Below are 15,279 nucleotides of genomic sequence, written 5' to 3' on the forward strand. Positions count from 1 at the left end.
TCATACACCCATTGATTATAGACGTTTAGATCTACAGAGTGGGTGATAATTCTCCGTGTTCATCAGCTACACAAGGTATCACTGCTTCCTTAATGTAATGAAAAATGTTCTGTCGCCGACAGATCAATTGTATATTTGTAATCAAACCGTTGTCCAGCAGATTCAGGTGGCCATTAGTTTGGGTCTTTATGGAAGATGCTTCAGAAAACATTTTTGGGAGACGCCGATCTTTGATGCTGGACACAAAAAGTTACTAATTCTTGCCTCGTTGACAAGAACAATTCAAACAGTAAAAACACACGCTCAGGAATGATGAATGTGATGAAACCAATGGGCAAACGTGTGTGTGTTTGTTTTCTTTGCCCTCTCGGTGTTGGTGGGAGGCCGCTGTCAAACAGCAGCCAGCTCCCTGCGGACTTTCAGAAACCCAACACCTGCTGCCAGCTCCCTTCATCATATCTGCCTTTACCTGTAATTAAATACCTACAGTCCACAGAAAATGGGACCGAGCTGCCGTACAGTAGGTCTGCTGATCGGCCGGTTTGTCTTTTTAAGTGAGGATTCGTTGTGGGGTGGGGTGAAGGGGAGCGGCCCCTCTCTCTCTTTCTCCAGGAAACATATGGAACAGATCTGCCGGTTGGCCAGGCCTCGTTCTGCCACGTCTCACAGCCACACACACACACACACACACACACACACACACACACACACACACACACACACACACACACACACACACACACACACACACACACACACACACACACACACACACACACACACACACACACACACACACACACACACACACACACACACACAGAAAATGGTCCGAGCTTCAGGGCTTTTACCTCTCTTCACCCTTTGCTTTTACTCTTCTCTACCTTCTACATTACTCCCGTCATCATCTTCCACTTTGTCTTCTGTCCACGACTTCTCTCTCTCTACCCGCCTCCTGTCCTGCACAGACAGTGAAGCTATAGTCGGATTAATAAACTGATGATGTGAGGATGGATTGGACGTTAAAGCAGAGTTATGTCCCAATTTCAGTTGCCGCCTCCTTCAAAAATATGAACAAAACAGTTTAACAAGGTCTCTCCTGATCCAAAGGCAGTAGAATAATTTCCATAAAGTACCAGTTTCCAACTGAGTGTCACACACCATTTAATTCAGTCCTTGTAAATGTATGGTCACTAACCTGTCACTTGACTAAATATAGCATCAGACAATTTTTTTTAAAAGGGACCGCCGACCTTTGTGTTAGTGGACGACCGACTCTGGGCTGTATTGAAGAAAAACTAATTCTGTATTATCGAGAATAAAGTCACAATCTTTATTCCGAATAGACACAGGTTTTCAAAGTCCTGATACTTATGATAACGTGTTATAAAGTATTTGGTTATTTGTGAAACCTTTGCTAAAGTAAAACTTAACAAGATTCCACATTCCTCATAAATGACAAGCGGATTCTGATATTCATCATCTGAAGTGACACATAGCCTAAAATAACATTTCATTCTCTTAATACTATGACTTTTTAACGTAATTTTAAGACTTTTCTACCCAAAATCACAGAGTTTTCCCCCCCCTTTAAGTGGCCATAATAATCTATCGTGGGAATGAGATGAGATGCCTCAGGATCAGCCAAGCAGTATCACATTCTAGTTATTATTATTATTATAATATTTGCTACACTGCACAGAGCAGCACATCAAAATGTAAAAAAAATAAAATAATTCCAGAATGTTCAGCAAAGCCAAGAAAATTCTGAACGTGCAGGATTTATTGCTTATTCTCAGGAACATGTCGACTTTAAAGGCGTGTGGAGATAAATCAGCTGTTCCCTCTCTGCACTTCAAATATCTTAAATACAAAAAACAACAAAGACAGATCACGTATCCATGAAGCTTCTATCCGCTCTCCTCCTCTTCAGCCTCCACTAACCCATCAAACAACTTGTACAGGAAACATCACATCAGACTACGATTGTCACATTCTCAGTTAATGAACTGTAGATGGAGTGAAAGCTCCAGCAGCTCCGCAGGTGGACTACACTACAGAGGACCAACTTTATCATTTTATAGCTTTTATAATTCCATAGTATGTGTCCTTTCATCATCGTCATTGTGATGTGAGCATGTGCAGTATAGTCAAATCGCAGGACCTGCAATGTCAAGTAAGGCAAATCAACTCAAACATGTTATGCTACAACTTCTTTTGCTGCTTGATACAAAAGGAAAACTCACATGTTCCTCATCTTCCGTGCCTAATTTACAAAAGAAGTCAGTCTGATATAACGATCTACTCTGATTTAACGGTTCTTCGATAAACAGAGTTTGTTACTAGTGAGTGACATGCAGGCTAGCCACCAATCCTAATCATTCTCAATCAGGTTGTCAAGCTACCAAATGAAAGACCCGCCCCCACTGGGTCATCGACCATCACCTAAAAATTGGCAAGGAAGAGGAGGATGCAAAATAAAAAAGTAATGTCAGTTGAATGGAGAAAAAAACGACGGGGTATTAGCGCCCTTGTAGGGAGAGAGAAAAAGTTACGGAGGGGGGAAAAAACTTCTGACATTAAAGTCGTAAATTTACGAGAAAAAAAGTGGACGACCTCATCAAATTATAATTTGCAATCGGATTTAGCAATAAGGAAAATACTCGAGATTTTAGGCCAGAATCACTATATTTTCATAAGCATCTGGACTTTGGGGAGACATCGCCCTGAATAGGGCAGATTTTCTGTCAAATTTATGACTTCATAATCTCAGAGAATATCCGAGTAAAATTTACCACTTTAATCACAGAAATTCATTTTTTTCTCAAATTATTACCCCCCTCTCCCGGTCCGTTTTCATACAATGGCCCTTATACGTCGTCGTAGAAACAGGTGTTTCGAGTCATCATTTTACAAATATCACGCAGCCCTATTTCACTGCACCGCAGATTGTAAGATGTAGTCTAAACAAAGCAGCGCTGGATTTAAAATAAACTCTAAGTCTGACCAGTTCAAAGGAAGATTATTTAAACTTAGATTTAGTGTCAGAAATTTTGTTCATAAAGTTTGCAAACCAATCCAACTTGTCACGATGGATCCACTTCACACATTGACAGTTGAAGAGGTTTAATTCTCAAAATGAGACTCAATCCTGCTGATGGTAATTAGGTATTTTGAGTGTCAGAAATATTTTCCATCAAAGAAATGTTGGGAGAAACATTGGGGTTTTATGGTTTGCCTTTTTTAACATAATATCTTTTTTAAATTATATTTAGTTTTTTGACAGGTTTGTCTTCGGAGGATGCAGTGATTGACCTTGATTACGCTGTGAAGCCTGGAAGAAGCTGGTTAGACGCCAACAACAGAGGGCAGAGGAAAGAGCGAGCTCAGGTTTCCAGAGTATAAACTGAGGAACAAATGAGCAATGGTAGAGTCATTAAGCAGCAGAGGGGGCACTGCTCTCAGCCCCACCTCTGATTGAAGATCGCAGAACCTCATCAATCACTTCACGGCTCAGGGATGAATTAAAGGCTAATGAAATATCACACTACCTTCTAATCCTCATTAACTTTCCAGGAAGAACAATGTCAGCGTTTCCTTACTGGTCAGATAGTTTAAAGAAGGAGTGTAATGATTCTATAAACTCAGACTGATAATTTTTCTAGGGCTATCTCTATTTGACCAGCAATTTCTTTGTAGTAATCTCTCAATTCATAATTGAGCGCACAAAATTGTAAAATTACGATACGTAATGTACTGTACGTCAAAGCTGAAGCAGGAACTGGGTTTGTAAACGGCAATGGATGTTTACAAAAAAAATTGTTTTCACCTCAAACTTTGTTTCCAACCTCTCTGATCAGACTGCTCGTGTTTTTTAATCTGTTTGAATGATTCTATAAGATCATCAGTTAAGGCTCAATAAGGAGAAAGTACTTAAAATGATTAGGGCTGCAACTAACGATTCTTTTCATAATCGATTAATCTGTTGATTATTTTCTCGATTAATTAGTTGTTTGGTCCATTAAATGTCATAAAATGGTGAAAAATGTTGTGTTTCCCAAACTCTAAGATGATGTTTTGTTTTTTCCACACACCAAAGGTATTTAGTTAAGTGTCACAGAGGAGAAAAGAATAATAAAATTAAAAATGGTCACATTTAAGAAGCTAAAATCAGAGAATTCTGACTTTTTGTTCCATAAAAACCACTTGAACTGATCAATCGATTACTATTTGTTTAACTGTTGCAGCAGAATATCTTCCTATATCTATGGTTCTTGTATTAAAAAAGTTTCTGCTGTTGGCCTGCCGATGATTACAGGTCAAATCAGATCTCAGCTTTTGCTGTTTCAGCTATTGCACCTGTAAAGTTTTCCATTATAGAAGGCAAGAAAAAAACTCAGAGACCACAAATCCTAAAAGGCATTCACAAGGATGAATAAAGAGATTCACTGCCAACAAACCCAAATATCTAACAAGGCACACAGTCTGCCCAGACGTCTGTGGACATTTTCAGAGAGGAACCAAACACTTCAAGGTGCCAAAATCACAGCAAAAGAAAAAAAAAATTCCAAAGTTGGAGAAAATTGGACACTTAGTCTGTCAGCTCTCATTCAACACACACTCACTGTCCCAAAACACACACACACACGTACACACACACACAAAACTGAAACATACACCACCAAGTCCACCAACTAGAGCAGAGCCAAGGCTAAATGAGGCCAGTAAAAATTAAAATGTTTAGAGGCGAGGACTGAAAGGACTGTTTGTTCGTGTGAGAGAATCCCAGCAGTGATGCTTTCTCCAGAGAAAAGACTGACATGAAAAATGAGCAACAGGGACAACGCGCCAATTGCTGTCTGGCGCTGGAGTGGAAAAACCTGGCCCATGGTGTGTGTGTATGTGTGGGTGTGTGTGTGTGTGTGTGTGTGTTTGTGTGAGACAGAGAGAGAGAGAGAGAGAGAGAGAGAGAGAGAGAGAGAGAGAAAAAAGAATGCAGATATAACTTAGAGCTTCAAAATAGTCAAACATAAAGTAAAAGCAGTAAATTGCCAAAATATCTGTACAGAAAAAAGAAAAATTGAGTTGCTTCACAAGTTGATTCCGAGGCAGCTGAATAATTTGTGTCATAAACCAATTAATGATGATTATTGTTCAACTAATTCGAAATATGATGTGGCAATTATGATAAAATGTGAAGGAGCATAGGCTGCACGGTGGTGTAGTGGTTAGGACTGTTGCCTCTCGCCCAATGTCAGCTGTGATTGGCTGACAGCCACACCCCACCCGTGAAAATTTTTTGCTTTAACAACTAGTTATACTATACCATTAATAAATGGACAGGACAGCCGGGAGCGCAGAAATAAAGAGGCAGAGAGAGCAATACAAAGACAGACTGACGGCCATAGCCAGTCACAGACACTGTTATTTTAGCCAGTAGCGATCCTAAAGCCAGAGCTTTTGAAGAGCGGTCCAATAAAAAGAGATTTTATCCAGATGGAGTCTAGTGCTGAGGAGACGGCCATGTGCTCTCCCATCACAATTAGCACAGAGGGAAACATTCAAGACCACAATGTCCTATTAAACGGACATAATTACATTAACATGGGAACTTCCCAGAATTCCCCTGCCTCCAAAAACACATGAAAAATGCATTGACTTTAACCACAAACAATAATATAGATGAACTGTAACTGTAGTAGGGAGAAGACAGAGAGGTCTACTGTACCGATGGATGAGCACGATTCATCGACTGAAAGGAGGACAGCGTATCATTCGTCTCTAATCTGCATCGAAAACCTTAAGCTTGATGAATTTCAAGCAACTTTATTTTGTGTACAGTTCAGTACAAACTGTAGTATTTTAGTAGTATGTAGTACTCCAAACATTTCAGTCAAAATGAATTAATTCCAGCTTCCAAATTATGTTTTCTTATTAACATGATAGTAAATTAAATATCTTTGTCTTTTGGACTGTTGGTCAGACAGAACAAGACATTTTAAAGTGTTACCTTAGGCTTAGGACAATCATCCAGCAAAGCATTCAAAAGACTTATTGGCTAAGTGAGCCATATACTGTATATGGCTCTTATACCAAGAAAAACAATAACATCTGGAATCAGACATGAGGCTCAAATTTGTTTTTTTATCAAAAAAGATTATCATGAACAGTCCGCACACTGGAGGAGGAAAAAAATGCTTCTCTCACAGTCAGACGCTCTGTGTTTCGGAGCACGCTCTTGATAAGGCTACAGGTGAGCTGTGTATTAGCTTTAAAAGAGACAACAGACACTTCCTTGTCCCTAGTGGTTCCAGTTAGTATTATTGTTTGGTCACCAAGTATAAAACCACCGCGACGTCATCCATTGGTTTGTGAACTGGTTTTGAAGCCTCCAGTTTAGCATTTTGACCAGCGCCATCTTGTTATTTTTTGCAACCAGATATAGGCGCGTGGTTGGGTCTGACTGAGAGCTCATCCACTGTTCGCCCACCTACACTTGAAACCATGCACTGATTGGACGTTACCAGCTGTCAGTCACACAGTATCCACGACCCAAGGCGTCGGGTAAGAGTCAGCAAAGGTTTCGTTGTCAATCCTTAGCCACGAGCAACATGATTCAACTGGCTGTTGATTCAACTGGCTGTTGATTCTCCTTGTCTTCTCCCCTAAAAATTGTGGGATCGTGACGTCTCAACGCAATGCATTGTAGGGGATTAGGAGAACGGTGCTGTGGAGAATGGAGTTGCGTTGTAGCGACTGGTGTGTAGTCGATAGTGGTTGTTTGATTTACGATCACTACTATTAAAAAAAACGGGAAATGCTGAACGCTTGTTGTGTTGTGAACTGCCAGTCGGCCTCATGATTGGCGTTGAAAACGGATGCAAATTGACTGCGATTCTTAAGCTTTTCAGCTTGGAAGAAGCAGAGAGGAACACATCGCTGAGTTATCAGAGGCGTCGGATGGCCTGTGTAGCAGCTAGGAGGACAAATATAACCTTCAGCAGCTTTCCCACATGTCTGTGTTCACGGCATTTTCATACACGAACGTGACGATCAAAACACATTTTACTGTTGTTGTGTGTGATGTGGTTACCGCTAAACATTGCTAATCGCCATTAGCCACAATGCTAACGAAGCTGATTTCTTCACAACTAGCTGGCTGCATAGCTACATAACTAGAAATTATGTCCGGGGGGTTTTCTGGCAGGCAAGGCAGATAGATCACATCAGGTCCATGTGGAGAGGGTGATTGGATGTGTATGATCCAAGTACACCCTGCTAGATGAGACATAGCAGTGAGCATGGTGCTCTCATGAGATGGCGAGGTGACTTTCCTCGACAAGATTGTGTCTGTGTCTTGACTTGACTAAGTTGACTATATTGAATATGTGCCCCGTTGTTTCAACCACAAACCATGTGAAAGTCCCACAAAAGTAGTCAATTGAAGTCATTTATTTTGGTAAAAACATATTTTTACTAAAATAGATGACTTCAATTTTCTACTTTTCTACAATTCTGGACCTCTTTATTTGTGTCACAGAATATTGATGTGGGGATCAATGAAGTAAATTCCCTTGATACACTCATGGTAGCGCCACTATGCTTTCTTATTAAGTTTCTCCCGGTAAGAGACCTTGCACTGTAGTCTGTTGTTGTTGCTTTTTGCGTGTCCTAAAGTATGGCGACCACTACCCAGAATGCAATGCGTCATGACGTTGATTCCCAAATCTATAGTAAAAAACTAAGAAAGATATGTTGACAAAAACGATGTTTAGAGGCAGTCAGAAAGTGCTAACCTTGTTAACAAATACATTGTGTGGCCTGTGGCTGATTCACAGCTTTGTTATGGAGAAGCCCTCAGAAATAGGATCGGAAAAAGGATCGGTAAAAATTAATTCTTAGTTTGTCTGTCTGCTTACTCGTGTGTGTTACTGCAATTAAGTGCAGTTGTACAATAAAAACGAATCAAATCATCCCATTATGACGCAAATGTCATGTCATCCCGTTAATGCAATGATCAAAGGATCTAAGGCACACACACTCCTGTGATCTGTGATCTCATCACATATAACAGGAAGTGAATCCTCTCCGAGACCACCAACTGGAAATACAAGCACAATATCTTAGGTAACAAAGACTGCTCAATACAAGAAGCTGCATTTGCCCGGCTCACAATAAGTTGATAGTCTTATTGCTGTTATTAAAGTAGTTTGTAGAATGGCGGCTGCTTTTGGGAAGATAGTCCTCGGTACTTATGTGGAGATAAAGCGCAATGATGGACGTATCCACCAGGCAACGGTGACCTCACTGAATGAGGACAAAGAGAGCGTCACAGTGGAGTGGATAGAAAATGGCGACACAAAAGGAAAAGAAATTGACTTGGAGAATATAATTGCACTTAACCGAGATGTGGCTCCAAATGAGGAGATTGCCCCTACACCCACAGGTGTGAAGGTCAACAAAATCGCAAAGAACCGGCAGATGATAGCATCTTCTAAGAATGACACTCCAAGTCACACTCCTTCCAGTGATAATAGAGTGATTCCGTCCCGGGCCAGACCCCAGCAGCCTGCACAGCCCAGCCAAGCTCAGACACAACAGCAGCTGCAGAATGCAAGGAGGAGGTCAAACTTGGTGAAGGAGGTCGAGAAACTGCAGGAGAAGAGAGAGAAGCGTCAGCTTCAGCAAAAGGAGATCCGGCACAACAGAGCTCAGGAGGTGGACTCTACCATTCCTAACTATGAAATCATGTACATGATTCGGGATTTCAGAGCCTGTCTAGACTACCGGCCCCTAACCACAGAGGATTTCATTGAAGAGCACAGAATATGTGTTTGTGTGAGGAAACGTCCACTCAACAAAAAAGAGTTGGCTAAGAGGGATTTGGATGTGATCACCATCCCCAGTAAGGACGTGGTGATGGTCCATGAGCCTAAACAAAAGGTGGACCTGACCCGCTACCTGGAGAACCAGACCTTCCGCTTCGACTATGCTTTCGATGACAGCACCACTAATGAGATGGTTTACAGGTTCAGTGCCAGACCGCTAGTGGAGACCATTTTTGAGAGAGGCATGGCCACCTGCTTTGCCTATGGACAGACGGGCAGTGGAAAAACACATACTATGGGTGGAGATTTCTCTGGGAAGAACCAAGACTGCTCGAAAGGAATTTATGCATTAGCTGCTCGGGATGTATTTCTCATGTTGAAGAAACCCAACTACAAGAAGTTAGATCTCCAAGTGTATGCAACTTTCTTTGAAATCTACAGTGAAAAGGTTTTTGACTTGCTGAATCGTAAAGCTAAGCTGAGGGTTCTGGAGGACGGGAACCAGCAAGTTCAGGTTGTGGGGCTTCAGGAGAAGGAGGTCAAATGCACAGAAGATGTCCTGAAACTCATAGAAGTGGGCAACAGCTGCAGAACATCAGGACAGACATCAGCCAACGCGCACTCATCTCGCAGCCACGCTGTATTCCAGATCATACTTCGGAGGAAGGAGAAGATGCACGGCAAGTTCTCCCTAATTGACCTTGCGGGACACGAGAGGGGGGCAGATACATCAGGTGCCGACCGCCAAACGCGCCTGGAGGGAGCTGAGATCAACCAAAGCCTGCTGGCATTGAAGGAGTGTATCAGGGCTCTTGGCCGTAACAAGCCACACACTCCATTCAGAGCCAGTAAGCTGACCCTGGTCCTTAGGGACTCCTTCATTGGAAAAATTTCACGCACATGCATGATTGCAACTATCTCTCCTGGCATCACATCCTGTGAGAATACACTCAACGCACTACGCTACGCCAACAGGGTAAAGGAGCTGACGGTGGACCACAACCAAGTGATGGAGGGGGGTCGACCCAATATCAATGCTGTCGATCAGCTGGATCTTTCAGACGACGAGTGGGAGAGTATCTCGCAGCAGAGAGACGAGGAGGTGTCTCCCCGGCTGTTTACTTTCCATGAGGCCGCATCTCAGATAGTGGAGATGGAGGAGCAGGTCCGAGAGGACCACCGGGCTGTTTTCCAGGAATCGGTCCGGTGGCTGGAGGATGAAAAGGTGATGTTAGAGATGACAGAGGAGGAGGATTATGATGCGAACTCATACGCCACTCAACTGGAGCAGATCCTGGACCAGAAGATAGAAATCCTCACCGTGCTCCGGGGTAAAGTGAAGTCATTCCGCTCTGCACTCGAGGAAAAGGAGCAAGCCAGTAAGCACATCACTCGCAAGAGGCCACGTGCTCTTTGGTGACTGGTGTGACTTTGGTGTTTACCAGACAAAACCAGTATTTAATTTCTGGTTGACCTGCAGACATGCCTGCATGTGCACTCTGTGACAGCATAGGATTCACCACTGTCCTTGATTTTCATGCTTGAGTCCTCAATTGGCATTGTAAATTCATATCTCATAAGCGATCTTTTCTTTCTTTTCCTTCCTTCTTCAGAGTTTCCACAAGTTTTGAATAAGCTTTTAACCACAGTCGTGCTTTTCCTTTGTTTCTTTCGTTGTGTTCCTGAGAAGTTTGCTTTTTTTAACATGTAGTTTGCTTCAGTTTGTGCCATTGCATTCTGCATGGTAACTGTTGGTAACATGGTAACCCCTGTTAAACACTTTGTTATAAAAAGGGAACTAGAAAAACCTGATATAAAAGTTGTATAGAGAAGACGCCTGACCTTGTGTTTGCACCAGATGTAATGTTGGATTGAGTAATAAAGATTCCTGTCTTTCATTTACAGGGTGTCCTCTACTTTCATCTTTTACAAAATTATTGCTTCTGCTGCTTTGGAATTTCATGAAATGTCATGAAGTCGCAATTTCACGACCAAAATAATTATATTTACGCTTTAAACACAAAACACACGAAAAATGAATGTAGTGACTAGGTCAGAGTTAATCCACTGCGGAAGTGCCTGAGGCCTGTATTAGTCTCATCATCATCCCTCACTGGTGTCATTGAAGACAGTCAGAAAGCCAATAGTTGGACTCGTTAGTTTTGAGGATAGCTTACAATATTAACAAACTGCTCGATGTGGGTGAAATGACTCAACGAGTCAACAGCAACCAATTCATTTCAGGAGGTAAAGAACCGGTATAGTTACCGGGATGGATGGATGATATTCCATCAGCCTTGCTGTTTGATCTCACATTCAATCATTTCACATGGGTGGATAAAAAGCTCTTTTACTCTGAATCATTCTATTTACAAAGATTAATTTAGTTTTCAGCAGCCTCACATCCAGCTATGACATATGATACCTGGAAACACATGTTGACTCTGAGTTCCAGCTGTTTTATCTCTCGGTGGGATCTTAGTGCCTTCTAGCTTCAACTAAGTAATTATCTTCAAACTGATGAAGATGGTTAACGCTCAGCTGGGACAGGTGACCTGAAGATTAATGAATCAATGTCTGAAAATTTAAAACACCAGCGGGGGGTCACGAAAATAATCAAGGGCTAGATTGTGAACCACTGGTTATTAAGTATCTAAACTGATTCCAAGTTGATGTGAATCACTTTTGAGCCAACACTAAACTTTTCTCCAGGTTCTGTCTGGGAGAGGGAGAAATGCAGGGATAACAAATCCAGTAGTCATCAGAGAACAGGGAACAACTATCCAGTACCACCGCAAACTGGATCCCAGTCAGCCAATAATACTCTCCATATGTCTCATACTGGTTAAGTCCAAAACGTCATGTCTCAGTTGACAGTTTAATCAGGAGCCGGTCTCTTTGAGTCCAGTACCAATAGAGACATCATCAGGACACTAATGCTGCCAACACAAAATAGATCCAACACAGCAAAGAGTTATGATCCGCCAAACAAAAGAACTTGTTTTAATGACCAGAGTCTCAACATATATGAATCTATAAAAATTATTGTTTTAGTTGTAAACTTGTGGATGGGATTTTAGCTGTTGATCGATCAAATCTAGTAACTTTTTCATAAAATGAGCCTTTGAGTAATAAGTACACATCTTTGCAGAATTCTTGTGTATTGTATTTTCTACTAGGACTGCCATGAGTATGGGTGTTACTGTATCTGATTAGGGTTAGGCAGGGTGAACCAACGTCTCCATTCCTGGATGACTCCTTTCTGTTAGCTAGTTTAATCATTTGGTTTGCAGTTTGTGTGGTCGGATATTTCACTATCGTGATGCCCATTTTTCTCATTTAGTATACAATCCATAACAAGGCAAAGTCATATTAATACTTGGAACTATTTCCCCCCATATTTATCAAGCATATTTGAGTTTGCACTAGGGTTTGGCACTGAAAGTTAACTTTGGACTTAAACTGAGAGCCATTGATGAATGTCCTGTTATCAACTTTCAGGAGAATAATTTCTCTTGGCAAAGACTGAGAAATTGTTTCACCACACTCTCAGACACCAGAGTGGAAATTATGATGTCGTATTGTATTTTTCTGACTATTGCTTTTTGGAATGTAAGACGGTTGTAAAATTTGTTGTTCAGACATATTTGTGCACTTGACATAGTGATGTTACAGCCCTCTGTGGACCATGGCACACCAAAGTCAGCTGTGTTAACAAGAAGTTTGGACACCTCTTGATTTTTCCTTAAAATCAAAAAGGCTAGCAATCATTTCCCTTGTTAATGAAACTTGACTGCTTAAGAAACTTTTCCTGAGATTACTGTACAATATCATCATCACTGGGAAATTTTTGACAGTTATGACTGATTTGCTGACTATGAGATGCTGCATGGAAGACACCGTGTGTTCAACATGTCATACCTCTGTTCTATTTTCAGTTAATGGTTTTGCAGCTTTTAGTATGGAGGAGGGGTCAATTGTTTTTACCAGACAGTTATGTGCTCACGTGAACATAGCACAATCCCAGTCAAGGACAATCTTAGCAACCCTAATATGTACAAGAATGTGAGAGCCTGTTTAAGTATCTAAACTTTACATAAACACCCCAGGAGATGCTCATAAACAAAGAGTTGGTTAAATAAGGTTTATGTTAATTTACCCTACAATCCATCCATGAATTTTAATAGATGCTGATACCAATGAGGGTTTATTCCGACACAAAGTATCCTGGCCTCCTTTAATCACCAAGGAGTTTCCCAAATCTTATTTTCAGGTGGAAATATGGATTTCAGTATTACACACCCATTTCCAGTGGAACTTGGCGGGAGACCCTCCACCTCCTGGGGTCCTGAGTTTTGTTTGAGTAGAGAGCTGACGGTAAACTTCAAACTGCCATAAGAACTCCCAGACTTGGGCCACTATGAAAGTATCTTTACAGTTAACAGTAACGTACGTTTAATATCCGGTTCAACTGCTTCGGACATTCGTGGTCACAGATACAGTTCCTTCGGGTAATGTCTTGAAAACTTCAAGCAGTGCATGTGTGAAAGCAGCCTCCATCTGGGTTACAAAAGACTGCTTCACTGAACAGAGGGCACAAAGAGAGGTGCACCTCTTCAGGGGGGACGGTACTGGTGACTGTCTTCTACAGAAAATAGGTATTGTCTTTCCAAACAGTCACTTGATTTGCTTAACGGATGTATATTATAAAGTGTTTGGGACAAATCATTTTGAAAAAGCAACAGCCAATGAAGAAATTCCCCAAAATCGTCAACAAAATTCAACCAAGTACAACATTCTGGCATGGGATACTTGTCATATCAAACGTACTGGGGAGATAACTGAAAACATGCTTCGGTCCAGGCCTAACATCAATTCCTGCGGCTACACTAGTTTCAGTCTAGCAGCCAATTCATCAGCCATCGTACACTGAACAACTTGTGTAGTATGACAGAGTAATGTGTGCAACAGCATCCTTCATATATCCGGCCTTCCTGTATCCCAGACATCTGCTCTGCATCTGGTTTGATAACAGGAACATTACATAGACACTGCAGTTTCTCTAAGCTCTACAGTACTCTTCAATGCAGCATCATAGTGATACAATACAAATCAACCAAAAGGGCTAACAAAGCAATGAGTTGTATAAAGCACCTGTTCCTTATTTGACAGGAATGTATAATCTGCATTCAGATTTTGAGCTTTGCTTCTTGTAAAACGACTATAAAAGGATTAAGTTCATGATATTAGATGGAAATGGGCCTTTAGTTAGAGTAACGGAACACTCAATTCATTTCTAATGAGGGATGATGATGTCATAAAATCTCAAAAGAAAGTCCTTTTTCTTTAGAAACTAATAATTAGAAACTAATAATTTCCTGACCCAAGAAGTCAGTGTTAATAAAGATATTATGTGAAAAGGGTCTTTCAAATGTCAACAAAGCACTCTGGGGAAAGTGCTGCAGAAATTGAAAAACTAGTCCATTGTTTTGAAAACCAAAGTGGTGGTCTCCTCGTGAAGGCTCCATTTGTTCTGTTTTAACCATCAGGTCGTCCACAGATCCTCTGGGACTGAATTCCAAGGCTGAATGCCAGTATTTGAACCAAGGCTGAGCATAAGGAAAAAGACTCAAACCCACAGTAAATAGGAGGACAGAATAATTCTCCTGCACGGAGGTTTACTCATGAAAGATTACCGGAAAAAGAGAGAGAACCTACAGCCACTAATAGTAATTTAACATTAAATAGAACGACTTGTGCAACTTCACTTGTGGAGCATCTGAGGGACTTACTCATCACTGACGGATATTTTTTTAAGGAGTAATGTAAAGAAAAAGGATGAGTCAAACAAGCTTTGAACCAGTAAGTTTAAAGGTATTGTAGATATCAAAACACCATTTATTGCACCAACCCAGCAAATTAGTAGTAGTATTTAGACTGACAATGTCAGCGTTTGAGGATGTTGGGATGGATGGATGGATGGATGGAGAGATGGACGAAACAAGACTTTGACTTGGGAGACGGCTATCTGTTTCTTGTTTAAAACCATGAAAACAGAGGTACTGTAACCTTTAAGTCATTGTAACCCACAAAAACTATCTCCTTAACATAGGAGACTCCAAACCTACAGTCACCTACAGTGACATAGTCAACAGTTAAAACCACAAGGTTGCTTGAACACAGATTTCCTCACTAAAGTGATACAAATTTAATCAAGACCCCAATAAGTTTGATTTTACTATTCAAGATATGCTGATATATTACCTCTCCTTTTAGCTCTGATTTGTTCACCACTAACTCCTTAGAAAACACATCTGTTTTCATGTATTTTCTTGTGCTGGTCAGGTAGTTTATAGTGGGTTACTGGAAACAGGGTTCATGAGAAACGTAACCATTCAGTAAATGTTACACAAAACTGCAATCTGCCAGTCTCATCCCGCTTCGTTTAGTT

General features: G+C 41.1%; 2 protein-coding genes across 3 annotated transcripts in view; one reads left to right on the plus strand and one right to left on the minus strand.

The window, feature by feature from the left end:
- Window positions 1–15,279, minus strand: part of LOC118309218 (centromere protein P) — an 81,775-nt gene that overhangs the window by 40,841 nt on the left and 25,655 nt on the right. The window lies entirely within an intron of this gene.
- LOC118309213 (kinesin-like protein KIF2A) lies at window positions 8,096–10,730 on the plus strand. Its single transcript, XM_035631071.2, has one exon. The coding sequence runs from the start codon at window positions 8,218–8,220 to the stop codon at window positions 10,246–10,248; it is 2,031 nt and encodes a 676-aa protein (XP_035486964.2). The 5' UTR covers window positions 8,096–8,217; the 3' UTR covers window positions 10,249–10,730.

This window comes from Scophthalmus maximus, chromosome 6, assembly GCF_022379125.1.
Source record: "Scophthalmus maximus strain ysfricsl-2021 chromosome 6, ASM2237912v1, whole genome shotgun sequence".
In the NCBI taxonomy this organism is placed as follows: Eukaryota; Metazoa; Chordata; class Actinopteri; order Pleuronectiformes; family Scophthalmidae; genus Scophthalmus; species Scophthalmus maximus.